The 22,819-nt window shown below is 43.9% G+C and overlaps 1 protein-coding gene and 1 long non-coding RNA gene across 3 annotated transcripts; one reads left to right on the top strand and one right to left on the bottom strand.

Moving 5' to 3' along the window:
• Positions 1 to 4,891: 4,891 nt before the first annotated feature.
• On the bottom strand, positions 4,892 to 6,644 carry SP5 (Sp5 transcription factor). The gene is made up of 2 exons (XM_030454318.1): positions 6,445 to 6,644; positions 4,892 to 5,944 (listed from the first exon to the last, which is right to left on the bottom strand). Exons 1-2 carry the CDS (start codon positions 6,493 to 6,495, stop codon positions 4,892 to 4,894), a joined length of 1,104 nt encoding a protein of 367 aa, XP_030310178.1. The 5' UTR covers positions 6,496 to 6,644.
• LOC115598587 lies at positions 5,368 to 22,167 on the top strand. Of its 2 annotated transcripts, XR_003987755.1 has the most exons (5): positions 5,368 to 5,515; positions 16,429 to 16,614; positions 16,709 to 16,822; positions 18,759 to 18,916; positions 22,157 to 22,167. It is a non-coding gene; the product is annotated as an uncharacterized LOC115598587 (long non-coding RNA). The 2 variants fall into 2 exon arrangements; XR_003987754.1 differs by lacking the exon at positions 22,157 to 22,167 and having other exon boundaries at positions 18,759 to 19,156.
• Positions 22,168 to 22,819: the final 652 nt, after the last annotated feature.

Below are 22,819 nucleotides of genomic sequence, written 5' to 3'. Positions count from 1 at the left end.
GACTTCAAATCAGTTTGGTATAAATATTAACTGGGTATAAAGCCCATAAGCTTATTTAAAAGACCCTTTGTATTACACACACTTCTGCTGATTTTCTCTGATCAAGACTATTCATTCAATCAGCCCAGGGCCTTTTCTGTGCTGCACATTAACTCTTACCTTATAGCCGTGAGTCTTGCTGGTTGCTGAACACTTCCAGTTCCTTAGAATTCGTGGCTCAGATGCTGTTTAAATGTGGAGTTACTGAAGTTACCTGCTAGGCAGTCCCTTTGGAGGAAAGCTTTGCTTTCAAGCTCAGTGTTCTCAAAGACTTAGGCAACCTGTCTGGTAAGTAAAAAGGTTTGGCAGGAAAATCTAAGAGGTCTCTGGCTCCACCATGTTCCAGAGCTGCAAACCCTATATCTTTACCAAAGGATTCATAAGAACCTCATAAGAAATATAAAGTAATTGGAGAAACGAAAAAAGAGAAAAAAGATTCTATAGCAAACTATTAAATCTGACAATAAGGTAGGCATTATACTTTTGTTTCACACTACTCATTACAGGGATAAACTGGTAAAATCTATTAAATGTTATACGGTCCATATAAAGGAACCTATGTAATTGTGCAACTACTTGTTCAGAGGCACAGACTTAGGCTACTTGGGAACTTCTGAGTGGTCTGTTCAGGTCCTATTGTATCAGTGAATATTAAAATGTATCCCTCATCTAGAAGTTTCAACACATCAGCATTTTATATTCTCTGTTTCCTAAGTATTCAAGACTGATATTAGATATAGGTAAGAATTAACAAACTGAAATAGTCAAGTTGTATTTACTTTAAAACTTAACGCAATCTCTTAAAATCTGCAAATAATTTAAGAATAAATATTACTTTCAAAAATTACATCTACAATTTAGTATGAAGTGAAGAATTACACAGCAATGGTTTTAGGAAGGACATCTTCCAATCTAGTTTAAAAAAACTTCATCTTATTTTTTTCTGAAATACTAGTTGAGGAGGTAGGAAACATAACTGTGAATTTGTTATTGCAGTGAGAATCTGGTCAGTCAGGACCAAAAAACTAATCCTGCAATCTTCCACATCAAAGCCTTATTCAAATCAATATGAAAGCTTTATTGTAATAAGCCCTCAAATTTGGATTACATTATTTGACCCTTAACTGAAAATAATTTGACTAACAACATATTAAGTTTGACTTAACATGAGGAACAATGTTAGTTGTATTTTTTTCTAAATATTCTCTACTTGGAAGTTTGTTCAAATATGAAAGTCATGTTTCAACACAGAAAATATGCTAAAGCTCAAGTTTTGAAACCATATCGTGGTAAAGATTAATTAATTTCAATTAATTACAAAATTATTAGTAAGTTTATATGATGTGTCTATTATACCAATAATATTTAAGATTTAGAATTTAGAAAGGAATTGACCTTGAACAGCATATGTGCTCAAAATGAATAATCAAAAATAATATTAATAATTTAATTTCATGAAATGAACAGCTGTTCTAGTTGATTGGAAATAGCTAAAAGTGTAAAATGTATTTTGTGAATGCAAAATTAAAAGTTAATTTTATTATAGTATGCAATTTGTCAACTAGAAATAAATTATTGAGATGTAAGCAATGTATTTTTGTAACGCTCTACCCATAAATCAGAAAGGTCACATTTATATTTAAATGCCATACTACTATAAAAGTTTAATGATTTGAATTGAAAAGCTGTCATATGATTTAGCTATTTAGAGATGAATATGAAATAGCTAGGAAGGATATGTCCTCTTTTTCCAATGAACTATTTAAAGGCTTTAGAGGGGAATAATGTTTCGTTAAATATTTTTTATATTCTAAACTGTTACTATTACTTACCTTGTGTCATGAATCCATAATTTTCTTCCTTTCTTTTTTTTTCCTAATCTCAGAGATTAAGATTTTCACTAACATCTGACATTGTGGGTTTTCACGTAAATGCATCACTCCCTCTCATGACAGGTATTTAACTGATTTTTAACTTATAGTCATTATACAGATGTTATATAAGATACATAGGCTACAACAAGCCATTGCTGCTTTTTTTTTTCTTTTATCTTTTTTTTTTTTTTTTTTTTTTAAATACCACTACCCCCTTGACAAGGTGGTGGCACTGCCTGGGCTGTGATCTTCAGTACTAGCAGGCTCATGCTTGAGTGAGTGGTAAAACTTTCACTTTTTCTGCACAAGTTATGTTTTGAGGAATAAGAACCCAAATGGTCCAGCTAGACCAGATAACACAGATGCTGTTAAATTCACCTTGTCATCCAACTGCAGAAAAATCTTTCCATAGCGATCCAGTTTAGAAATCATTACGTCTGTGGTTATTGGGCTACTTTCTACTAATTACATCTGCCCTAGTAGGCAGAGTTCTCTAGTTCCCAGTCAGATTCCGTTTGGGTCAGAAACCCTCTAATACATTGCTTCAGCTCATGTTAATACTTCTGTCTTGGCAGATGTTGGCACCTCCTTAGCAATGAAAGCCATTAAAGTGTGAGAACATCCAAGTCCACCATCCTCTTGTGTAAGTGGACATTTCGTGCTCTGGGGTACTGCCATTTCCCCTCTACTGCTACCAAGAAAAGCACTTTCCTTCACTCTCCGTGTTAATTAGGTCTGCTCTGAACATGAAACTGGACTATTAATTAAATTGACTATTTAGTGAAACTATCTTTTAAAGCAGGATGTAATGCTACATTTTTAATGTAATATAGTACCATAGAAAGAAAACAGGTTGCTGCTGTATGCCATGAAACATGTTAAAAAGCAGAAACATGTTATTCCTGATGATATATTTAAATTATATCAGTAGCCTCAAGAGTTTTTTGACTAATGGCTTTTTAGATCAGGCCCATCAGCCCCATTGCTGTGGCTCACTCTGGAACACTAGAAGTATCTTCCACTTAATATCCTTCAACAACATTCTTCTAGAGCCTAAAACTTTGGCAAAATAATGTTAACCGGTAAGATTAAACTTATTTCTCACGAGGCTTTCTATAGTTGGACAGGTTATAGAAGATTCTTCACTAGTAAAGAAAATAACTGGTTATTCATTTAATAAACTGACCCTATCAATATAGTGTGGGAAATTAATTCAGAATCAGAAACAATAAAATACTGCTGAGGAGCTGTACTGTGGTAACTGTCCATTAACTTCTCATTATTTCAGATGTGAGGGTTCTGGTGGGATTGTCTCATCTCATTATTTCCTGAGAGAATAGTTTCTCTGCAGGTTTTGACATACATACAAACACACCAAGTTTACACATTCTGTCATTAAAACTATTTACCAAGCTGCTGCTTTTCTTGAATCAGAAATCCATGGCAAAGAGTATCTCTGCCATTACAGCTATGCTGAAGCTTGTTTGACAAAACTGCCACCAGAGGAACCAGTCTGAGGCTGAATGACTCCAGACTAGTGAAGTTTCAATGGAACTTTTCATTTTACTGTCTCATTAGGTAACCAGAAACTAAAGCTGACTTGGCAAAAATGTGAGGAGCAAATTACATATTCTCTATGTTGAAATACAAAATTTAGCAAATTGCTAATCAGGTTCCTCATGTGTTTGCTCTATAAAAATTTCGGTTTAAAAAAAAAAAAAAAAAAAAAAAAAAAAGACAGAAAGAACTTGCTACAGTAAAAAAGATTATCTTAAAAGAAGTTCTCCCCAAATGTCGTATGCCTAAACTCGTACCTACATGATCCCCAGGAAGAAGTAAGAAACCCTAAAAGCTGTCACTGCCTACCAACTACTTTTAAAGTTTTGTGCCAAACATTTTCACCTTGCAGGAGAGTGACTGACATTTCATCACACTGGGAGGATAACAAGTGTCTCACCCTTAAATTCTGCAACTTTCCAGAAAAATAACATCCAGAAAGCAAGGCCTGGCTGTGCTGTGCCTTGGACAACTTCAGGCTGGGAACGGCTGTTAGGCGCAAGCCCTGTGGCCTGAACCTCCCTCTCTCGTGGCTTTTTGTGTAGGAAACAAAATAATCACAGTAATTTAGAGAAAAACAAACCAACGGGCCAACATTAGCCCTAAGAAGCTAGGGATTGTAAAGGAGTTTACCATGAGCAGCTCTCAGGTCACCGTGCTGAGCCCCGCTTGACGGCGGCGATGAAGCTGGACCCGTCCCGCCGCCCCTCAGCGGGAAATGGCGGGAAGGGCCCGGAGCTCCGGGCGGGGGGAGCGCGGGGGGCAACCGAATGAAACCGATGCGGCGGGACCGTCCCTGCGTGACCCCAGTGTTAACGTGTTTATTTCACGCTGCAGTCGCGGGTCGCTTTACAGAAACATCTCATGCTGGAGCCCCGCAGGGGGCCGAGGACGAGGAGGCAAACACTTGTATTCAAACAGAACTATTAAATAACCTGTACACAAACTTCAGTCTTTTCCCCTGAAAGCACCGAGGACCGAGCCTCGGCACGGCCAGACCGCCCCTGCCGCCACCCCTGGGCGCCCACAAGCCCCGACCCCCAAGGCGGCTGCCGGGGCAGCCCCGCTCCCGCCCCAACCGCCGCGGCTACCCCTCGGCTGGGTCCAGGGCCGGGGGGGGGGCGTGGAATGTGTCTGTCCCAGGACGAGGGCGCTCGGCGGCGGCCTCAGGACCTTACAAGCGCCCGGACCTAAAGGTCTGCGGCTTCTCCCGGTGCTGACCCCAGCCGAGCCTCCGGTTCGCCGGGCCCGAAGCGAGTTCGAGAGCCGGCCACCCTCTTACCCCAGGGCCGCCCTGCCCCCGGCTGCGGAGCGCCCTCAGTCGGGGTCCGCGGCGCGGCGCAGCTTGGGTGGTTTAGCTCGGCCCGCAGGTGCGGCGGCAGCCGCCGGGCCCGGACCAGTCCCGCCCCGCAGCCCGGCCGTCACAGGTCGCGTCCGTCCTCCCGCTTGACGCCGTCCGCCGCCGCCTTCAGCTTCTTGTTCTGGTGGGTCTTGACGTGCTTGGCCAGGTGGTCGCTGCGCATGAAGCGCTTCCCGCACTCGGGGCATACGAAGCGCTTCTCGCCTGTGTGAGTCCGCAGGTGCCGCTGCAGCTCGTCGGAGCGGGTGAAGCTCTTCCCGCAGAAGAGCCAGTTGCAGACGAAGGGCCGCTCGCCCGTGTGCCAGCGCAGGTGCGCCTTCAGGTGCGAGGTCTTGCCGTACACCTTGCCGCAGCCGGGGATGTGGCAGATGTGCTGCTTCTTCTTGCCCGGCTCCGCCTCCGGGGCGCTGCCCGCGGCCGACTGGCAGTTGGGGCAGCGGCAGCGGCGGCACCTCCTGGCCGTGGCCGCCAGGGGAGACTTGGTCTGCAGCAGGGCGGCGATCTGCGTCTGGTACTGGGCGAAGTCCGAGTGGCCCAGCACCAGGCTTCGCGGGAGCGCCGCGGCCGCGGGGAAGCGGTGGCCGCAGCCGCCTGGGGCGCCGGCCTGCTGGATGCTCCACCAGGGGATGTCCTCGGGCGGCGGATTGGGCGAGAGCTGCCGGCAAGGCTGCGCCGGAGGCAGCAGGTTGGAGTATCCGGGCGGCAGGGCGGCCTGGGCGGCGTAGGGGACGTAGGCGGGGGGGCAGCTGGACGGCAGGGCGGCCATGGAGGAGGGGAGCATCTTGACGGGGGAAAACTCGTAGGGGTAGGAGGGGTCCGCCGGGGGAGTGAGGGGCAGTTCGTGCGCCCCACCGAAAGAGGGCTGCAGGTGGTTTTTCTGAGGGGTCAGCCCCAGGCTGGGGTGCGGCGGCGGCAGCCCCCCCGGGGAGTGCGCCGGCATCTCGCCGCTCCACGGGTGGAAGATCCTGGAGGGGGATCCCAGCGTCGGGTCGTAGGAGACTTGCAGGAAATCCGAGGGCGCTGCGCCCGGCTGTCCGATTCGGCTACAGGTGGCGGCCAGAAGGGCCAGCGGCGAGTGCTTGGCCAAATCTGGGGAGGCGCTGGGGGTGCGGTCCTGCGGGAGCGGGAGGGAAGGAGGGAGGAAGGAGAGCGTGTTACTCGCCACCCGCCGCCGCCGACCCGCGGGACCGGCCCCGCCGCACGCGGGAAACTTTCTGCTCCGCCGCCCGCGCCGCTTGCCCGGGCGCTGCCCGGAGCTCCCGCCGCTCCCTACACTGCCGGCAAACTTTCCGAAAACAGCGCCCGGCCCGGCCCGCCCGGACACCGGTCCTGTACCGCCCCTCCGCCTCTGCGGGCAGGGGGCGGCCCCCTCTCGGCGCCCCCCCCTCCCGCCCCGCGATGCTGCCTGGAGTTACCGCCGGTCTCCCGGCGGGAGGGGGAAGTCACCGGCCTGAGGATCCCGAGCCCAGCCTCCTTACCCCCGTGGAGGTCCCTACTCGCTTCTCCCGGGTCGCCGCGGGGGTGAAGCACCGGGAGGTGCCGGAGGTCCCCAGGCGAGACGGGTCATAGCCGTGGGGCGCGACACGGCCGTGGCCTCCGGGCTCGGGTACTGACCTGGAGGAAAGCCTGGAGCGAGTCGTTCCGGAGGACAGCCACCGCGGCCATGGCTACTGCTCCCGGGGCGAGGGGAAGGCGCCGGGGCACAGCCGAGGCATGGGGACGCCAAAGGGAAGACGAGGAGCTGCCCAGTTTCCTTCTCTCTCCCTCTGTCTCTCTCCTTCCCTCTGATCTCTTCGCCTCTGTGCCTGTTCCACCCCCCCCGCGCTGCGCGATCTCCGCGGACTGTCTGACTGCACCAGGATCACCTCCAAGAATTTGATAAGGACTTTGCTGGGCCGCCAGCCAGTCAGAGGGAAGATTTATGGCTTTGAAGTTTGCCGCTACCCAATCATCAAAGAATAGCGGCTCTTTCAGAAGCGAAAGCAAATCCTTTGAATCCACAAAGCTCCTATGGTGTGTTTGTTGGTCTGGATAAAAGAACTGATTATTAGGGGGGATGGGAAGGGAGGAGATAAAGGCGGGACAATTAATGAAGTAATCACAATGTGGGAAATGTATATACACAAATAATTGGATTTTCTTGATCAAAGGACCCCTTACCGCCTGGAGACCCTCGCATTGGATGTGCAAGACACTGGATCCCCTCCTCCTCTATTTTTAAATTATTTTAAAAATTATTATTATTATTATTATTATTGCAATTAAGGATTTGCGGCATAGCCCTAAAGTGACAACATGTCTTTGTTATCACCCAAGAAATCTGCCTCCGGATTCCGCTGATAGTGTTTAATGACTTGAAGTAACATTAGAAGCACAGCGAGTTCACCTGATCGGGGCTGGTCGATCCCAGTCGTAAAACTTCCCTGGAGTAATTGTCGGTGGTTCCTCCCCGCTCCCTCGCTCCGCCCGCCCTTCCCCCGAGGCTGAGGGATATGCCCTCGGTATGACTCCGCAGACAACCGCACGTTTTCCCCTCCTGTAGCTGGGTTTGGTTTCACTGCGCTCAGGCGGCGCTAACCCTATGTGTTCCCCGGAGCCCCCACCGCGCCCAGGGGAGGACAGGGGGTGCCACCGACAGCCAGCGCTCCCGCAGAGAGACACACCGACAAACCAAGTCGAGAAACCGAACGGGAAAGTTTCCTCTTCCGTAGCGGGAGTCGGGTGTAAAAGACGTAATTTCTTTAAACGAAGACAGTAGTGTTTCTGGAGGCGGGATGAGCCTGCCTTACTGAGCCTGCCTGCCCTGGGCCTCTCGGGACCGGGGACGTTGTCGCCGGGTCTCTGCCCGCTTCCCACCACAAAGACAAACTCGGCCTCGAGTGCTCTGCTCCCTTACCCCGCACCTTCGGGCCTGTGTTTATACATACATGTACTTGTGTGTGTGCGTGAGGAGTCTGACCTGCTTTTCTTTCCACCATGTGCGAGGACAGTTCCCCGGTAATCACCACCAGGCACATCTGGGACGCAGCTTAAGGCCACCTCTGCTGCTGCGCGGAGCGATTCGCAGGGCTGGCAGGACTCCGCGCCCCTCTGCGGGTCCGCTCAGCACTGAGCTCCTCCGGGGGTTCTGGAAGCGGCATCCTCTCCTCTCCTCGCCGCTTGACCATCTGCTGCGAGGCCATCGCAAACGTGTAAGCCGGCCTATTTGGCCAGGTACCAAACGAGGACGTTCAGCTCCGTTTTTTGGGGGTGGGGATGCCGCTTCGGGAAGATACCGGTAGGCTCTGGTCCTCCGGAGCTGTTTGCCCAGGTAACTCGAACCTCGCCGCAGTCGCTGGGTTCAATTGTATTCACACCGCCACTGAAGTCTCTTTAAACGCCAGCACACAGAGATCTTTATCTGGCTTTCCTGTAGAAACAATCACTGTCCGCTCAAAGACTTCCAAGAGTTGTAGGGCTTGAATTAGATCGGTTTCTTTGAAGGGATTAAAGTGCCAAGTCCTCTCCCACGGGTCCGCATTGAGTCCTGGGGAGAAGTAAAAGCTCGACCTCTTGTAACACTGATCCCCTACGCAGCAGCCACTTCCAGCTCTTCCCCTGTGCCAGGTAACCCCCTCACCAGGTCGGTAACAGGGAGATAAGGGCCCCTCACCCAGCTTTCATCGCACACTGATGCACCGAGGCAGGGCTCGCCGCTGCCACAGGGGCCCGCGACTTGCAGCAGCTCTTGGTAGGGCATGAGGCTGTGGGATCCCCGCTGCCTGCGGGGCTCAGCACCTCCTTCCTCCCCATACAAACACCGCTAGCACTGCCCATGCACGGCCCGACGGCTGCGCTGCCTCCATGCGGGACATGGAGGGAGAGACACAGCCAACCCCGACCGGCAGTACAGCCGGGAGGGCGCGCACAGCCCCGCACACACCCTCCTGCAGCCGCCGGGTGCCCCGGGCTCCAGCCGCGGCACTGGAGCCACATCAGGGCTGGAGCGCGCCCGCCTTCCCCTGTGGCCGGAGCAGAAGAGGGGGAGGAAGGGGGGCGAGAGCTGGCCCCCGGCCCGCACCTCTGATCCCTAGAGGAGAAATAACCCGTCAGAAAAGTGGAACGACACCGCTTGCGTCGTCCCTAAACTTCTACATCCCCAAACTTGCGCCAACCCCGTACTCCTGCGGAGTGCCCGGTTTGACTCCTAGCTCGATTTGTCTTAATTCGTTTTATCTGATAGTTGCCAAGAGAATGATCTGATCAGTACTTATAAACGAAATTAAAGTCCGTCGATAGCTCAGGAGTCACTCAACATCCAGAGGCTTCTCCCAACTTTTAAGATACACTGTGTCTCCAGATATCTCGATGATCCAAAATTATTCGTGATGTTACAAAAGAGTTAGTGAAAAGTTGCGTTAAGTTTCTATACAGCCGCCACACTACAAATGCCATAAATCTGCATCCAACAAAGCACATTACTTAAAAATCGAGAATAATTTCTCATTTCTGGAGGAAACCAATGGACTGGATAATGAACCGTTGCAGTCATAATTTTCTGTACAAATAATTAGTGTTCAAACTTGGAGCATTTCAGTCTCCTGAAACGTATTCTTAATGAAGTGATGTTCAGAGCTGTCATTAAAAATGCAGGGCTGGAAGATCAAAGTACAATATTTATTTTAGAAATTTGTTTCAGTTATCAGGAGATACAGGTATCAAGGCCAAATGTCAATTCAGTTACACGAAGCACTGTTTCCATGAGAAATGGGCTGCCGCTGCATCCCAGTGTAAAACCAAGAGACAGCAGAAATGAGGAGCAAGCGCGGGGGCCGGAGCAGCGCCCAGCGCCGGGGGGGGGGGCGGCTGCCGGCGGAGCCAGCGCGGGGGTCGGAGCTCCCCACCGCAACCCCGCTCGGGCCCACAGACGAAAGGGCCGGACGGTGCCGGACGGTGCCTACCGGGGGTCTGCAGGGGCCGGAATGGTGCCTGGGAAACGCTGGGGAGGCGGCGGCAGCTCCTTCCCGGCCGGGGCCGAAGAGGGCCCTGTTCCCGAGGGGAGCACGGCGGGCTGGCTGAGGTAAGAGCTGGAGCCTGGGGACCTCCAGTCACGGGGCTGAGGCGGAGGGGCTCCGGTTTCCCCAGCCCCGCTGCCTGCTATGGGGAGATAGGGAGACCACTGCAGAAAGCACCCTGCAGCCACAGGGCCAGAGGGGCTCAGGTAGCGCTGGGTTGGATGGTAAATGGTGAATTAAAGATGGAAGACATAGAACATGAGACATTATCACTATCTGTCACAGACAGGGATCTTCAAAGTCAGGATTTTTCAAATTCAGGTACCCCCAGAGTGACCATCCTGCCATGCAGGACTCTTTGGATCCTGGTTCAAAACACAGGTAGCAGCGAAAAAAACATACTTGGGAATAAGAGCCTCTTGGGTGCCAGTGGTCTCCTCCATGGTCTCCACTGTGCCTCTGGGCACCGAGCACCCAAAGACAGCTCACACTGCCACAGCTTCTCATCATCTTCCCAGCCAGGTCGTCTCATGACACCTCAAATCCCTCCCAAGATATTGGGAGTCCCCTGCCAGATACCCTCCTAGCCCCTCCTATGATCACCCCAGTCCCTCAGCTCTTCCAGCACAGCCATGAATGACCCTGGGAGTCTGGATGGTTTCTGTCCACCTGCCTGCCCCCACCTGGGGGGGCTGCCTTAAAAAAAAGGCTACTGATCTTAAGCAATTGTGGAAAAGAATCAGAAACAGAACCATTTTCAAGTGCTGCATTAACAATCAGTCAAGTTCTAAATGAGAATGCGGAAGGCTTTAAACTGGAACAGGCTTTAAATAAGCCTGCTCCAAAAGGCAGTGTCTTCATGCCATCCCTCATCCAGAATGCAATTGTGGTTTAAAGGCTTATTAAGGGAAATCTTCCTATTCACAGCACCAAGAAGTTTCACCAGAAGGTAATTAACCTATGTTTTATAGCTCCAAGCATGAGTGGATACATTGCCAGCAGTTATGTGCCATTAATATTATTATGTCAGCATATTGACATTTTATGGTAGGTGACATGACTTGGTTAGTAAGAGGAGCCTCCAATTTGTATTTTTAACATGCTAGTGTATTTGGTTTGTTTATTTGCCTTAGGAGGCTTTTTTATTAAAACTATTTGTTGCTAATCTAAGTTTTTACAGAGTTTAATTTGAACATCAGTAGATGAAAAGAAAGATTAGGAACTGCTACAGCATCTCCTGCATTTTTCTGTGCACAAAGAAAAACACAAAACCCTTGACAAGATCAGCACATGCAAAGGCATATTTAGGATTTAAAGGCTTGCCTCAACATTTCCCAGTCTAGGTATGGATTTCACAAAGATTAATAGAGAATTTCCCAAACTTCTGAAAGCTGAGCTGCCCTTTAAGAAAAGTAGAACAAATTTTTATGTCTCACTACAGTTTTACTGCCTGTTGTTAAAGTTTTAAAGATCTTAATGTATTCATCTTCTGCTCCCTCCTTGGCTGGCCCTTTGTGACTCCTCCTCCTGCCTCAGGGAACACTGTTGAACATCTTGGGATGTATTTCCTCCCTACCTTCCATAGTTTTAAAGGAGTCAGAGTCTTAACTATATCAGTATTGGAAGTATTATTCTTGGCTCCACTTGGAATGCCTGGGACATCTTTCACTTCAAAACAATCCTTTCAAACTCTCTGGAAATGTTTCCCTGCCTCTGGCATACATGGGTGAATTTTCTCCACCACTCTAAGAGCTAGAAATGGATCTCAACAAACCAGAAACAAGCCAAGACTCCGGTAAGCAGCAGAAAAGGATCTGGTGTGTGCACCCTGCTTGTCCTCTCTTTTTGGGGAACATTAGGTAAAATAGCCCATATATTTTTTATGGAATGCATCTGTTGGGGGAAGACTGAATGGGAACCTTATATTTTATGAGTACAGATGCACATAGTCACTCTTTTCTTACACTATAATTATTTAGTATGGAATGAAAAGGTAATTAAAATTTGTCTCCTTTCAACTACAGAAAGTATATTCTCTAAAATGAGGGTCTCATGGTAATTATTTTTAGTTACTTACTTAGTGACAAACTGTGTCTATGCTGTGTTAGAACTGGGAACAGCACAAAGTTTAGGCAGAAAGATCATTGTTCACTCCACATAAATAATGGATGATCATGTGGTTGCCACATTACTATTGATTGGGCTGAATGGATTAATCCAACATTGTAAAAATACACCTGCTACTTAATGAACTTGTGTTGTAATTTTAGAACATTTTGGTACAGAAAATATTAAGTACTTTCTAATGGCAACATTTTTCAGTGTTTCAAGAATTACTTTTGAAATAACCCATTCTTCAAGGACCACTGAACTATAGAGTAAAAAAGTCCATGATCTTTCTTATGAAGTACAAGTACTCAATACAAAGTCTTCAACAACTCCACCTTAACCAGGGGGGGAAAAAAAAAAAAGTGACAGAAAGAAAAAGCCCAACAGTGGGATTGTGACAGTCAAAGCAGGGATACAGATATGGGACATGACTATGGGATTGAAGGTGGGTCATAGGAAGAGATACTGTCTTCACACCAAGGGAAATCATCAGAAGAACCTTCCTACAGATTCCCAGTTTATAACGTTTCTAAGGTTGCTTGTTCCAGTAATACACACTCATTAGTGAAGGCAGTTGATGCTTCTTGTGCTTACCAGCTATGAAATAGGTAAGTGCCACCCAGCATAGCTTTTCAGAGGGACATAGAAAAGCCTGATTTCTTAAATGAGAGAGGATTTAAAAAAAAACAAACCACCAGTTACCTTGCTGCCACCACAGGCCCAGTATCTGAAGCAAGACTGGGGAACCTTCAGTTACAACTTTGAAATTAATCTCCCTCCTTAGATGAACATAAAGACTTAGAAAACACTGCCCTCGTAGACTGACAAGAAAGACTTCTAGGAATGTAGTGCATGGTATGTTTCTGTGTCACTTCATAGCTTGATGCCTTAAGTAATTCAGAATAATACATAAATAGGTTAATGCATAATTATGTGAAGTATTCAAATACAAATTTCTCCCTCCAATTCTGAAAATAAAAACGCCATCTATAAAGTTATTTCAAATGTATACAATGGTTGTATTATGCTTTCCATCCTCACAGAGCTGTAGGAATGTGAAATCATTCTCATCATACTCTTACACAGTAAAGTCAGCTTCTTTTCAAAGGGAAAAACTGTGGCCATATTCACAGCTGCTCCAGGCTTGGAAAGAGGAGCTCTTTGCCTCAGTCCTGCATGTAGATCACCAGACTGTGCCTCACAGAACACTTTAACAAATTCCTCCAGTTCAGTTCAAACCTTGGGACTCCAAAGTGAAGTAGCAAGGACCAGGGAGCAACAGCTGAGGCTCCTGCTGGTCAGCCATGCCAAACCACAGCAAACAATCTGAACCTGGGAATAAATCATATTTCACTTCACTTTTCAATCAGCCCCTACTGCTCAGGGCCAAAATAACTTGACTGAGAACCCAGGACAAGAAGGGGAGAAAAGACATTCCCACTGAGACAAAGGTGTCAGAATGGCCATGACTACTGCTCTGGTCTAATAAATAGCATCCTTTTCCTCACATTTCTGGAACCTGAGAAAGGAAACCATCTGTGGTCTGGTGGCATTCAAATGAGAACAATTTTTTACTTCTCTCTCTCAATAAATCTCATATTCCTATTTCTCCTACTAAATGCAGGAAGCCCCCATATTCTTCTAGGACTGAGCTGAGAGATTCACTTATTTCATATGCAAAAGAGATCGGTCCATGGTGAAGGACAGATAATGTAATAAAATGGGAATATATTCTTAGTCTAAATTATCTATTCCTTATACTGGGAATGAGGGAGAGGCTATGGCATGGCAGTGTTGGGACTCCAATGCCCAAATGATACAGCATTAACAGATGTGTCACTTTTAACCCAGCTAGGTGGCTTCAGGAGAAATCTGACTGACAACCACTGTCTGCTTCTCAGGACACTGCACTAAACCACAAGAACCATTATCCAAGTTTTTCATCTTTTTCATCTTTTCATCAAAATAAGAAAGTCTGAAAAAAACCACCAACCAAAACCAAAAAACCAAGTGTAAAGTCATGCAATGTCTTCAGTGTTGTCACACTACGTAATATACTGTCATCCTTATTGATGTACTAGTGTATGGGGTCAAAAATAATACTTCTTTTTTCTGTCAAAATTCTTACAGAAGTCAGTGGAAGAGATACCCATAAAAAAGTGAACCAGGTTCATGATTTGCTACTTTTTTCATTTCTATCACTACATATGGTAAGTACACTTGGAACGTGGAGTGATTCAGAAAGAAACTGCCCTATAGTGGCAATGATTCTCTTTAAAGAGGTATCAGTTGATTTCCTGCCTGTTCCCATTTACTTGGCTCTAAATTAAGGACTAGATCCTTTGCATTCTAAGAGTAAAAGAGTGTTTTTAAGAGAAGAGAGTAATCAAAATCCCTCTTAAATCAAGTATACATCTACACAGTGAGTTTAGAGGTAGTTCTAGAAATGTGCATAGCCTTATCTATTAAAATCTACAGGAAAGACTAAAGAGAAAGCATTGCATTTTCACTGTTATCTAGTTTTCCATATTACTATAGCATTCCCTTATCTCAGAACTGAATGTAGGAAGAGACAAAAGGAACTTTCTGCCTCAGCTTTCTGATACCCTGATGACCTCCTCCTGGGAGATCCTGTGTTCTCTGTTAATTTAGATACCATATGCCTCATTGGTCATCAAGTCAGTTGCTGCTCTCTATTTTATAGCCTCACAGGGATTTTGATCAGACTGTCTATAAAACTAATCACTTCCTCTGTTTACTTTCACTCTACAATTCAGAGAAGCCCCAGCTGATCAGTATTTTCTTATACATACTTACAAATAGCACAATCCAGTCAGCTGTGTTCTTTCCTTTGGTTCATAGTGCTCTGCTATCATTTATACACCATCTGCCATGTTCAAAGTACAGCATCAAGAACTGGGAAGCAGAAGAGAAGGGATGTAGGAAAGAGCTACACAGACTCTGAACTAACACTATCGGTCAGATTCCTGGAATTGGGAGGGAGTGGTCTGGAGACCAGGACCTTCTTGCTACCTTACAGCAGAACTTTATTTCTGCTGACACTCCTGCAGTCCCTTGATGGATCTGAGCTCCTGTTTGTGTGTATTATACAGTGGATATGTTTGATCTCCTTTTTTTGTGCAAGCTAGCATTTTGGTGGGGGCCAGAAGCAAAAGGCTGACCCTCTGGGTGGAGAAGCTGAAAAGGTAACTTCTGATTAGACACCACATCAGTGCTGAGACTGACCAGTGAAGTGAAGAACGAATGTGGACTCACACACTGCTTCTGGGGTCACTGGTAATGAGAATACCAAGATGAATGGAGCCATTCACTCTGCTCTGAGTGATTGATTGAAGCTGTTTTCATCTCTGTGGGGTGTTCTTTTTTGGATAAAATAACATTTCACTCAGAAGTCTCCTATGCAGGCATATAAAACCTCTTCTGACACTCAACCCATGTGTACACTCAACCCAGGTAAGGGGTAAAAACCTTATGACTCCCCTTTCCCTCCTGCCTCCAGTCAGTAGTGCTGTTATTTTCCATTGTTCACCTTTCTTCATCTTTTTGCAAACCTACCAAGTTTACTAGTGACAGGGTATATAAGGAAGGAGAGTAGTATCTGGATGTGTGGGGCATATTCAGGCCATTTTTCCAAGTAACAGCTGTGGAGCTGAGGAAAAACACAGGAACAGGATCAAGCAAGGCCTCAGGACAGCTCTGAGTAAGAAGAGGGTCAAACTATGCAGCGAGTGTATTGGGAGAAGCTTTAGTCACTATAAGCAGACCATCTTCAAAGCATTTATCTTCACAACTCCTCTATCAAGAAGTAGGATGCTATTACTGCATTCTTATCAAAGCAAACACAGGGAAACCATATACCTTGCCCTAGCTCATATTAACCCTATTATTATAACATAATAACCCTACTGAAGAGCAGGAATTTGGACTGAACAGCCCTACTGAAGAGCAGAGGCACACAACTAGGGACCATATCATAAGATGTTCCAACTCATTCACCTTACAAAATCCAAACACTTTTCTAGATCACTTCCATCCCCCTGATTTCATGTCAGTCTCTTCTGACACTTTTACATTGTCTCATATGAGCTGAGACTGATCTTTCTACGGGAATTATAACCAAGGAATAACACCCAGGCAGCCTCAGGCAGGCAGAGAGGCAGCAACAGGACTATGTGGAGGTATTCAGGAGACAATCCTATGCAAATAGAGCAATAAGCCCACATAATAATGGCCACAACACAGATATTTCTGCTTCTCCTGGTGGACACTGATTAGAGCAGATGATAAGTCAAAACATAAAAATAAATGATAATTTTTAAAAAATGCTCAACATCTTTACTTTACAGAGACAAAATACATATTAGGTGGGTTGTACTGAATAGCCAAGTGTTTTTCAGTAACTCAAACACTGCGCATACTTAGCAGAAATAACCAGCTACTTGCTAACTTTTACAGTTCACTTTTCTCTCCTTAGCAAACTCCTCATCTTCACTACAGGATTCTGTCCAAGGCTCCACTTTCACTTGCCAGTCATCAAAACCACTGCTCTCAGTGGTGACAACCTCCCCTGCAGGAAGACCTGTGAGCTCTGCTACCAACACAGCTTCTGAAGCTCAGTAGTGCTATCACCTATATCTCCTTGATCTGTCACATGGGAGCAGTAAGAAGATCTAACTTTCCTCCACCTCAAGTCATCCCTCTCTCTATTCTGGCTTTCTTCTCTCCTCAGTAAGTATTTTACCAATCTTTTCCAGTGAATGCTTCTATCACTGCATGTGACCAAATACAATGACTGGAGATCTCTGGCACGTGGCTCTCTACAACCCACTGCCCTTTGCAGAACAGCTGAGCTATGGCAGCATTGTAAGGTAACACAAATTTCAGGTTTTGATTTAAAAAAATTATATCTTTGTAGCCATGGTTCTGTTTCCTGGCTATTAAGAATTCAGTGCTCTGGACTGGGACACTGTTTTTGCCCTTACCAGGTCCTTGAGGATCCATGTTAGGCTGTTAGTTCCCTCTAGGAGTCTCAGAGGCATCATGATGGGCACACTGACACCTGAAGTCTGGGGGGTTCAAAAGAGAAATGAAAGTTTGGGAGACTTTTCATTCTTGGCAATTCAGAGGACACACAGAAATTTATTTCTATCTAACCCTTCCTGCATGTCCAAAGTTTCAGTCCAGGTTTTGTTGTTGTTATTTACAGCTGTAAACTGATCTAAAAAGAGCTAAATGCAGGCTGGAAGGATATTCAGAACAAGCTTGTAATCCTGCCTCTCAGAGTGTTGTGCAAGCTATTGTTAAATACGATTTTCCAGCTACTGATTAATTATTTTGTCAAAAACAAAACCAGTGTGATTTTAATGAGAGGACTCAGATTTAGTCTGGCTGAGCAGATAGATTATGTATTTAATTTTAAATGGGCTGTAAACATCTAAGATCTTTATATATGAAGAAAATAATAGTATCTATATTTAGATAGTTGAGATTGGGTTTTTACAGGATTGAGCTGGAAAAATCAAAGTGATATTTTGATCTCTTAGTATTTTTCTGGTATCTCTTGATCAGCTTAATTTGAAGGTGAAAGCATGCACGTTAGAGACATCCAGAGATACCCATCTCTGTGCAATGTGTCTGAAAAAAATTAATTTCTTGCAACATAATGAACTCCAGAAAACTAAGGGGAAAATAAGTTTTTTTTTTTTATATTTATCATTCATACAGAACAATACTCTTCAGATGAAGAATTACAACGATTTTTGCTACAATATCTTACTACTATGAAGGATAAACGTAACAAAAATATTTATGTCAAGCCATCTAATAGCATATTTATGGAGGTTTGGAGAAATATTTGCTAATTAAGTATACTATTTATCACCCACCTATGGTTTTTATCACCCACCTAGTAGGCTATCTTTCTGGAATTCCCACAATTAGATGTCTATAATAATGAACAATTAATATCCTAAAAAACTATTAATTCCAGAATTTTCTTCTCCTATTCTTCTGCTGGTATGTTCTGTAAACTTGTAACAGCAAAGCTTACTGCCAAAGCTTACAGTAGATTTATAAAAGAAAATGGATTTAATGGCTTTAAAACCTGATTCCTTGCAGTATTGTAGGCCTAGAAAAAAGCAAGTTTTACTCTGAACCATAAAAAAGTTAATATTTACTTGTGATTTTTGAAAGGGGAACCAGATTCCAAAATACCAATTTCAAAATCAAGGCAATTTCCTATTGAAGAAAAGCTAGAAATTTTATACTTGATACATTTTCTGTTTTTGGTTTTGGAATTCTAGTGACCAGTCCATTTGTAAGTTTGTATTCTAAAAAAACTTACTTGGAACCATGGTTACCATACCACTTACCTTTTAGAGAAACTTCCAAAGCATCTCAAAGTGGTTTTCTGCCACAGATATTATATGCATCTTAAGATGCTCTGCAAGATGATTTAATACTTTATTATAGTACATGATGAGGATAAACTTAGAAATGTACTAAAGGTTGACTCTTACATTAAACCTAATGGTTCATATCTTTTTCCTCTCCTCTCTCAAGTAGCTTCCTGTCCTTCCTTCTAAATTTCCCTCATCATAGTTTTCTACTCCATCGTCCCAAAGTCCATTAAGTTTTTCATTCATCAAAGATCATTAATACTTCTCTCTTTACGTCCATCCTTTAAAATTCCTCCAAATGCTATCCAGTAACTGGATGCAACAGTGAAAGCTGCAGGGTAAAACAGGAAGACTTTGCCCTCTCTAGAAATAGCAAATGATGTCCTCTCCCTTTGGTTCTGTGCAGCAGTTGGAAGGAGCAGTAAAGCTGTCACCTTGTCACTGCAGTGTGGCACAGACAATGAAGAATCTGCCTCTGATTCTTTTTGACAAAGAAGGAGACAAGAGAGAGACAACCAACGACCACCTTGATCCTCAATCCCCTTCCTGTGTGAGCAGATGACAGTGACGTTTCCTGCATGTTGTGGCTGAGTGGAAGAAAAGTTAGGGGTACCTGAAACACTGAACACTTCTGTGAAAATGCCTAAGAGCCCTCAGGGTATCAGCCATAGCTCGAAAATACCTTATAAAATAAAGTATCCTTTAACCTAGTCAAATCAATACCTGTCATAAACACCACATTTCCTTTGAAAGTCTGTATCAATGTATTTTTAGCTTGTCAGCAACCTTTCCAAGTACTAAGTGCACTTCTTTCATTATAAAAGCAAAGAAATACTTATATCCTCAGGACTTCCATCTGCAAATATATAAAAAAATAATTAAGAATGTAAACTATAAATGAAACAGTGACCGGAATTTATTTCTGAAAATATTGTATTGAGTTTCTAAGAGAGAAAAATTTTTCAAATTACTTATAACTACCATTTTAATGACTTGTACACTCATCTTGAATTTTTCTGTTGCACAGGAAATCCAGAGTGTTGTCCCTTTTTGCACTTCACCTCCTATTTTCTTCAGAATTTGCACATATACCCTAAAAATCATTGGGAATTTCCAGCTTTGGTGAAAAAAAGATGCAGATCAAATTCAACAAAGGAAGCTGTTTCTAACAATCTCTAGCAAACACAACACAGCTGACAGCTGAATGTTACAAATGGGGCCTCATAAACAGGGCTTAACAATTTTGTTTAAGATCACAAGTTCCTAACCAACACTTGAGCCACAGAAGAATGTCCATTAGCTGCTATAAAAGCAAAACTGGTAGGCCTTTGTCATTCAGTGGAGGGCCTGCAAGGCACAAACAAGCAGACACACCAACACACTGAAGAGTAGTATAAATTCTTCAATGAGTTATTTCCACTGTTTTTCCTTCCTCTCAACAATATGAAATCCTGATTCATTTCAGTTGAAAACATTTTTTTTTCTCTGCATTCAATCATGGTCACATTTCTTTCTGGTTTAGCTTCCACTTGTCTCTTTACTTTGCATCCAGTATGATTTTATAGTGTGAAGAGGAAAAATATTTGTAGTTCAAGCTGTTTTGTCCTGCTGTTGCATTCTTTACTCTTTTTATCTGGTGCATGGAAAGATGCTAACCTTTCTATGCTATCTTAACTGCAGTGATCTGGGAGCAAAGCAAATAAGATTTAGGAGATCTGTTTCTGTTGTCATCATTACACTTCATATGCTTTGCTATGTAGGCAACGTGTTTTATTTCTCTTAACTTGAAAGAGGTTTCTGTCTTATTGTTGCAATTTATTAAGGGCAAACAATCTAGGGCTTATAATAGGCCTGTAGGCAGAACAAAGCCCTTGTCAAATGGAAGGGTTGGCTGCTCAGCTGGGTAGCATGTAAATGTGCAAGAAGAACTGTTCTGTTCAAAGACACTAGACATGCTTTTTAAATAAAACATCTCTCATAACTGAGAGTTGCCATTTATGTGTTGTGTTGAAAATGTTGATTAAAAAAAAAAAAAGTAACTGAAGAAATAGAATTGCAGTGTATATTTTGGTAAACTCTCATCATAAGCAAAATCCCATATATCAGGGATAAGGCTTCAATTAGGGCCTGAACACTGTATGTTTCTAAAATGGCAGTTAATTTTAATTTTATAATACCACGTTATGCAAGTCAGGGTAAGTTCATTGATTGCTCTATTCACTTGGGCAGACCATGTAAATTGATCTTATCCAAGACACGTGTTTGGGTTTCCTTTTAATATGAGATCACTCTGCTTGCTACTTTGTCATAGTATCATGTCTCAGGAACTACACCAGCTCCTCATTCTGCAGCTCATTTAGAATTTCTCATTATGTGCCTCCTTTGCAACAGCTGAAATGAAAATGACAGATAACAACATAACGATAACAACATAATAAGCATTTTTTTTCATGCTGTGGTCCACTTGGGCACAGGCGGTTCTTTTTTTCCCTCTTCAGTTAAAATGGATAATCAGAACAGTATCATCAATAAGATTTTTCACTTTAACTTTTCATAATGTTTCCAGACTTCACTATTTGGCAAAGATAATTGGGACAGATTTCTTTATTTTTTCCTCTGGCCTAAAACTCAACACCCCCCACTTCCCAAACTGTTACCACCGAAGAGTTTATTAAATGGCTGAAAAAGACAGCTGGTCCCACCATCTGTTAAAAATTTTCAGGGGCCAAATGAAACAGGTTACACCTTTAGCCATGCCAAGTCTTCCAGTACCCCCTCCCTCTCACAGCCTGTGGAGGGCTAATCTGAATTTCACGCTCTGATTTTGCTATTGCTAATGTCTGAGCTTCTTATGTGTGCTTCTTGTAGTTGCTTATATTAGTTCTCTAGCAGTAACAAAAGCTCCCTTCTCCTTTCAACCCAGCTCATTTGCAATCAACGGAATCCTGGGTCTATAGTCTCCATTACAATAAGATACTGTACCTTGAAGGAAACCCACAGAGAACCTAATATCTGACTTTCTGGAGCAACAGAGAAAACCAGGGGTACATTTCTGTTGTTTTGCAGCCACTCTTCTATAAATGCTAATGGAAGTAATTCAGATGTGCCAACAAAGACAGAATCTGCAACACACTGCAGGTGTGAGGGGGCTGAAACAAAAGGGATGCTAACCCTAATGGTATTTCTTGTCATTAACAATTCTTTGATGTTCATACTCGAGCCTCTCTTTTATCTTGTAGTTTTTCAGCCATCTTTGTTAACATGCAGTGCAACTAAATCTTTTTTTCCCCCTAACCTTTAAAGACATCTGCAAAATGTTTATGCTAAGTTAGTTTCCATAGCATCTTTCTGTAACACAAGTCAAAGTAAAATGAGATAAAGCTTGTAAGGTTATTATTAAAACATCAGTAAGTTCCTATCATTAAGTGAAAGGAGCAGATCAATAAAAAGAAGCTCTTAATGTTACTTTAATAAGGATGCGTTTCTTGCAACAGGACTAGGGATTAACTTCAGTAACAGAAGTGGTGTTTGTAATACAGCAAGTCGGTTGATAGGAACTATTTTTTTTAACTTGTATTAATTAAAAAAAGAATTGCAAGTATCAGTAACTTTCTATATTAAAGAGCCTTTCACAACATACTATATTTAAGGACATTCTAATTTTCCAGAAGGGATTTCTCTACCACTAAGTGGGCAATGGCAGTCAGTCAAGGCACTGTAGGTGGAGTTTCTCCATATCCATCTGTCTTTCCATGACTTACAGATGGAAAAACGCTGTGTCTTTTAAAATGTTCAACTCAGTAGGATGACAGTGAAATGAAATGAACAATCAAAGCACAGAAGATGCCAGTCTGAACTACTGCACAGCACTACCAGCAGACCCAGTGCTTTGCTCTCATCCCATCGGTCATGTCCTGTTAGATCACATCCCATTTTATCACAGTCTGTTGCATTATTGTTTCAGCATGATGGAATGTTGAATGAGTAACACAATCAATCGATACCAATTTCCAATTGAAATTCAGCCGTAAATCTGCACTGAGAATGGTGGAGACTGTAATACAAGTTATCAAAACATACAGTTTTATGAAGCCTTCCATTTTGTTTTTCTTTCAAAACTTCATTTCTAAGAGACCAGTTTTAACTAATTAAATCTGTGCCTGCATTAAGCACAGTACTTATCTTTGAATTTGGATGTAAACTTCCCACCACACTAATCCTACGGAACAAGATAAAGAGTGGATAGAGTCGTGTCTTTTTTTTTTTTACAGCTTGCTTTCATCTTGAGGCATAAAGGCAAACTAGGAACAGTGGAGTTAATGTACTGTCTTGTCCCAAGTTTCAGCTGTATGGATTGATGGACTCAGCTGCTATTCTTGTTTCATCTACAACATTTAGCAGTCTTAGTAATGTGTAATGGAATTTGGAAACTTAAAATAGTATCTTAATTTCATAAAATAATCAATA

The sequence above is a fragment of the Calypte anna genome, chromosome 7, assembly GCF_003957555.1.
Source record: "Calypte anna isolate BGI_N300 chromosome 7, bCalAnn1_v1.p, whole genome shotgun sequence".
In the NCBI taxonomy this organism is placed as follows: domain Eukaryota; kingdom Metazoa; phylum Chordata; class Aves; order Apodiformes; family Trochilidae; genus Calypte; species Calypte anna.
This window is presented reverse-complemented; position numbering and strand designations above follow the sequence as displayed.

Excerpts from the sequence above, each read along its gene's own strand:
- SP5 (XM_030454318.1), bottom strand. The coding sequence starts at position 6,495 with ATGGCCGCGGTGGCTGTCCTCCGGAACGACTCGCTCCAGGCTTTCCTC. Across the intron at positions 5,945-6,444 it reads CGCTCCAGGCTTTCCTCCAG|GACCGCACCCCCAGCGCCTC; the intron begins GTCAGTACCCGA and ends CCGCTCCCGCAG.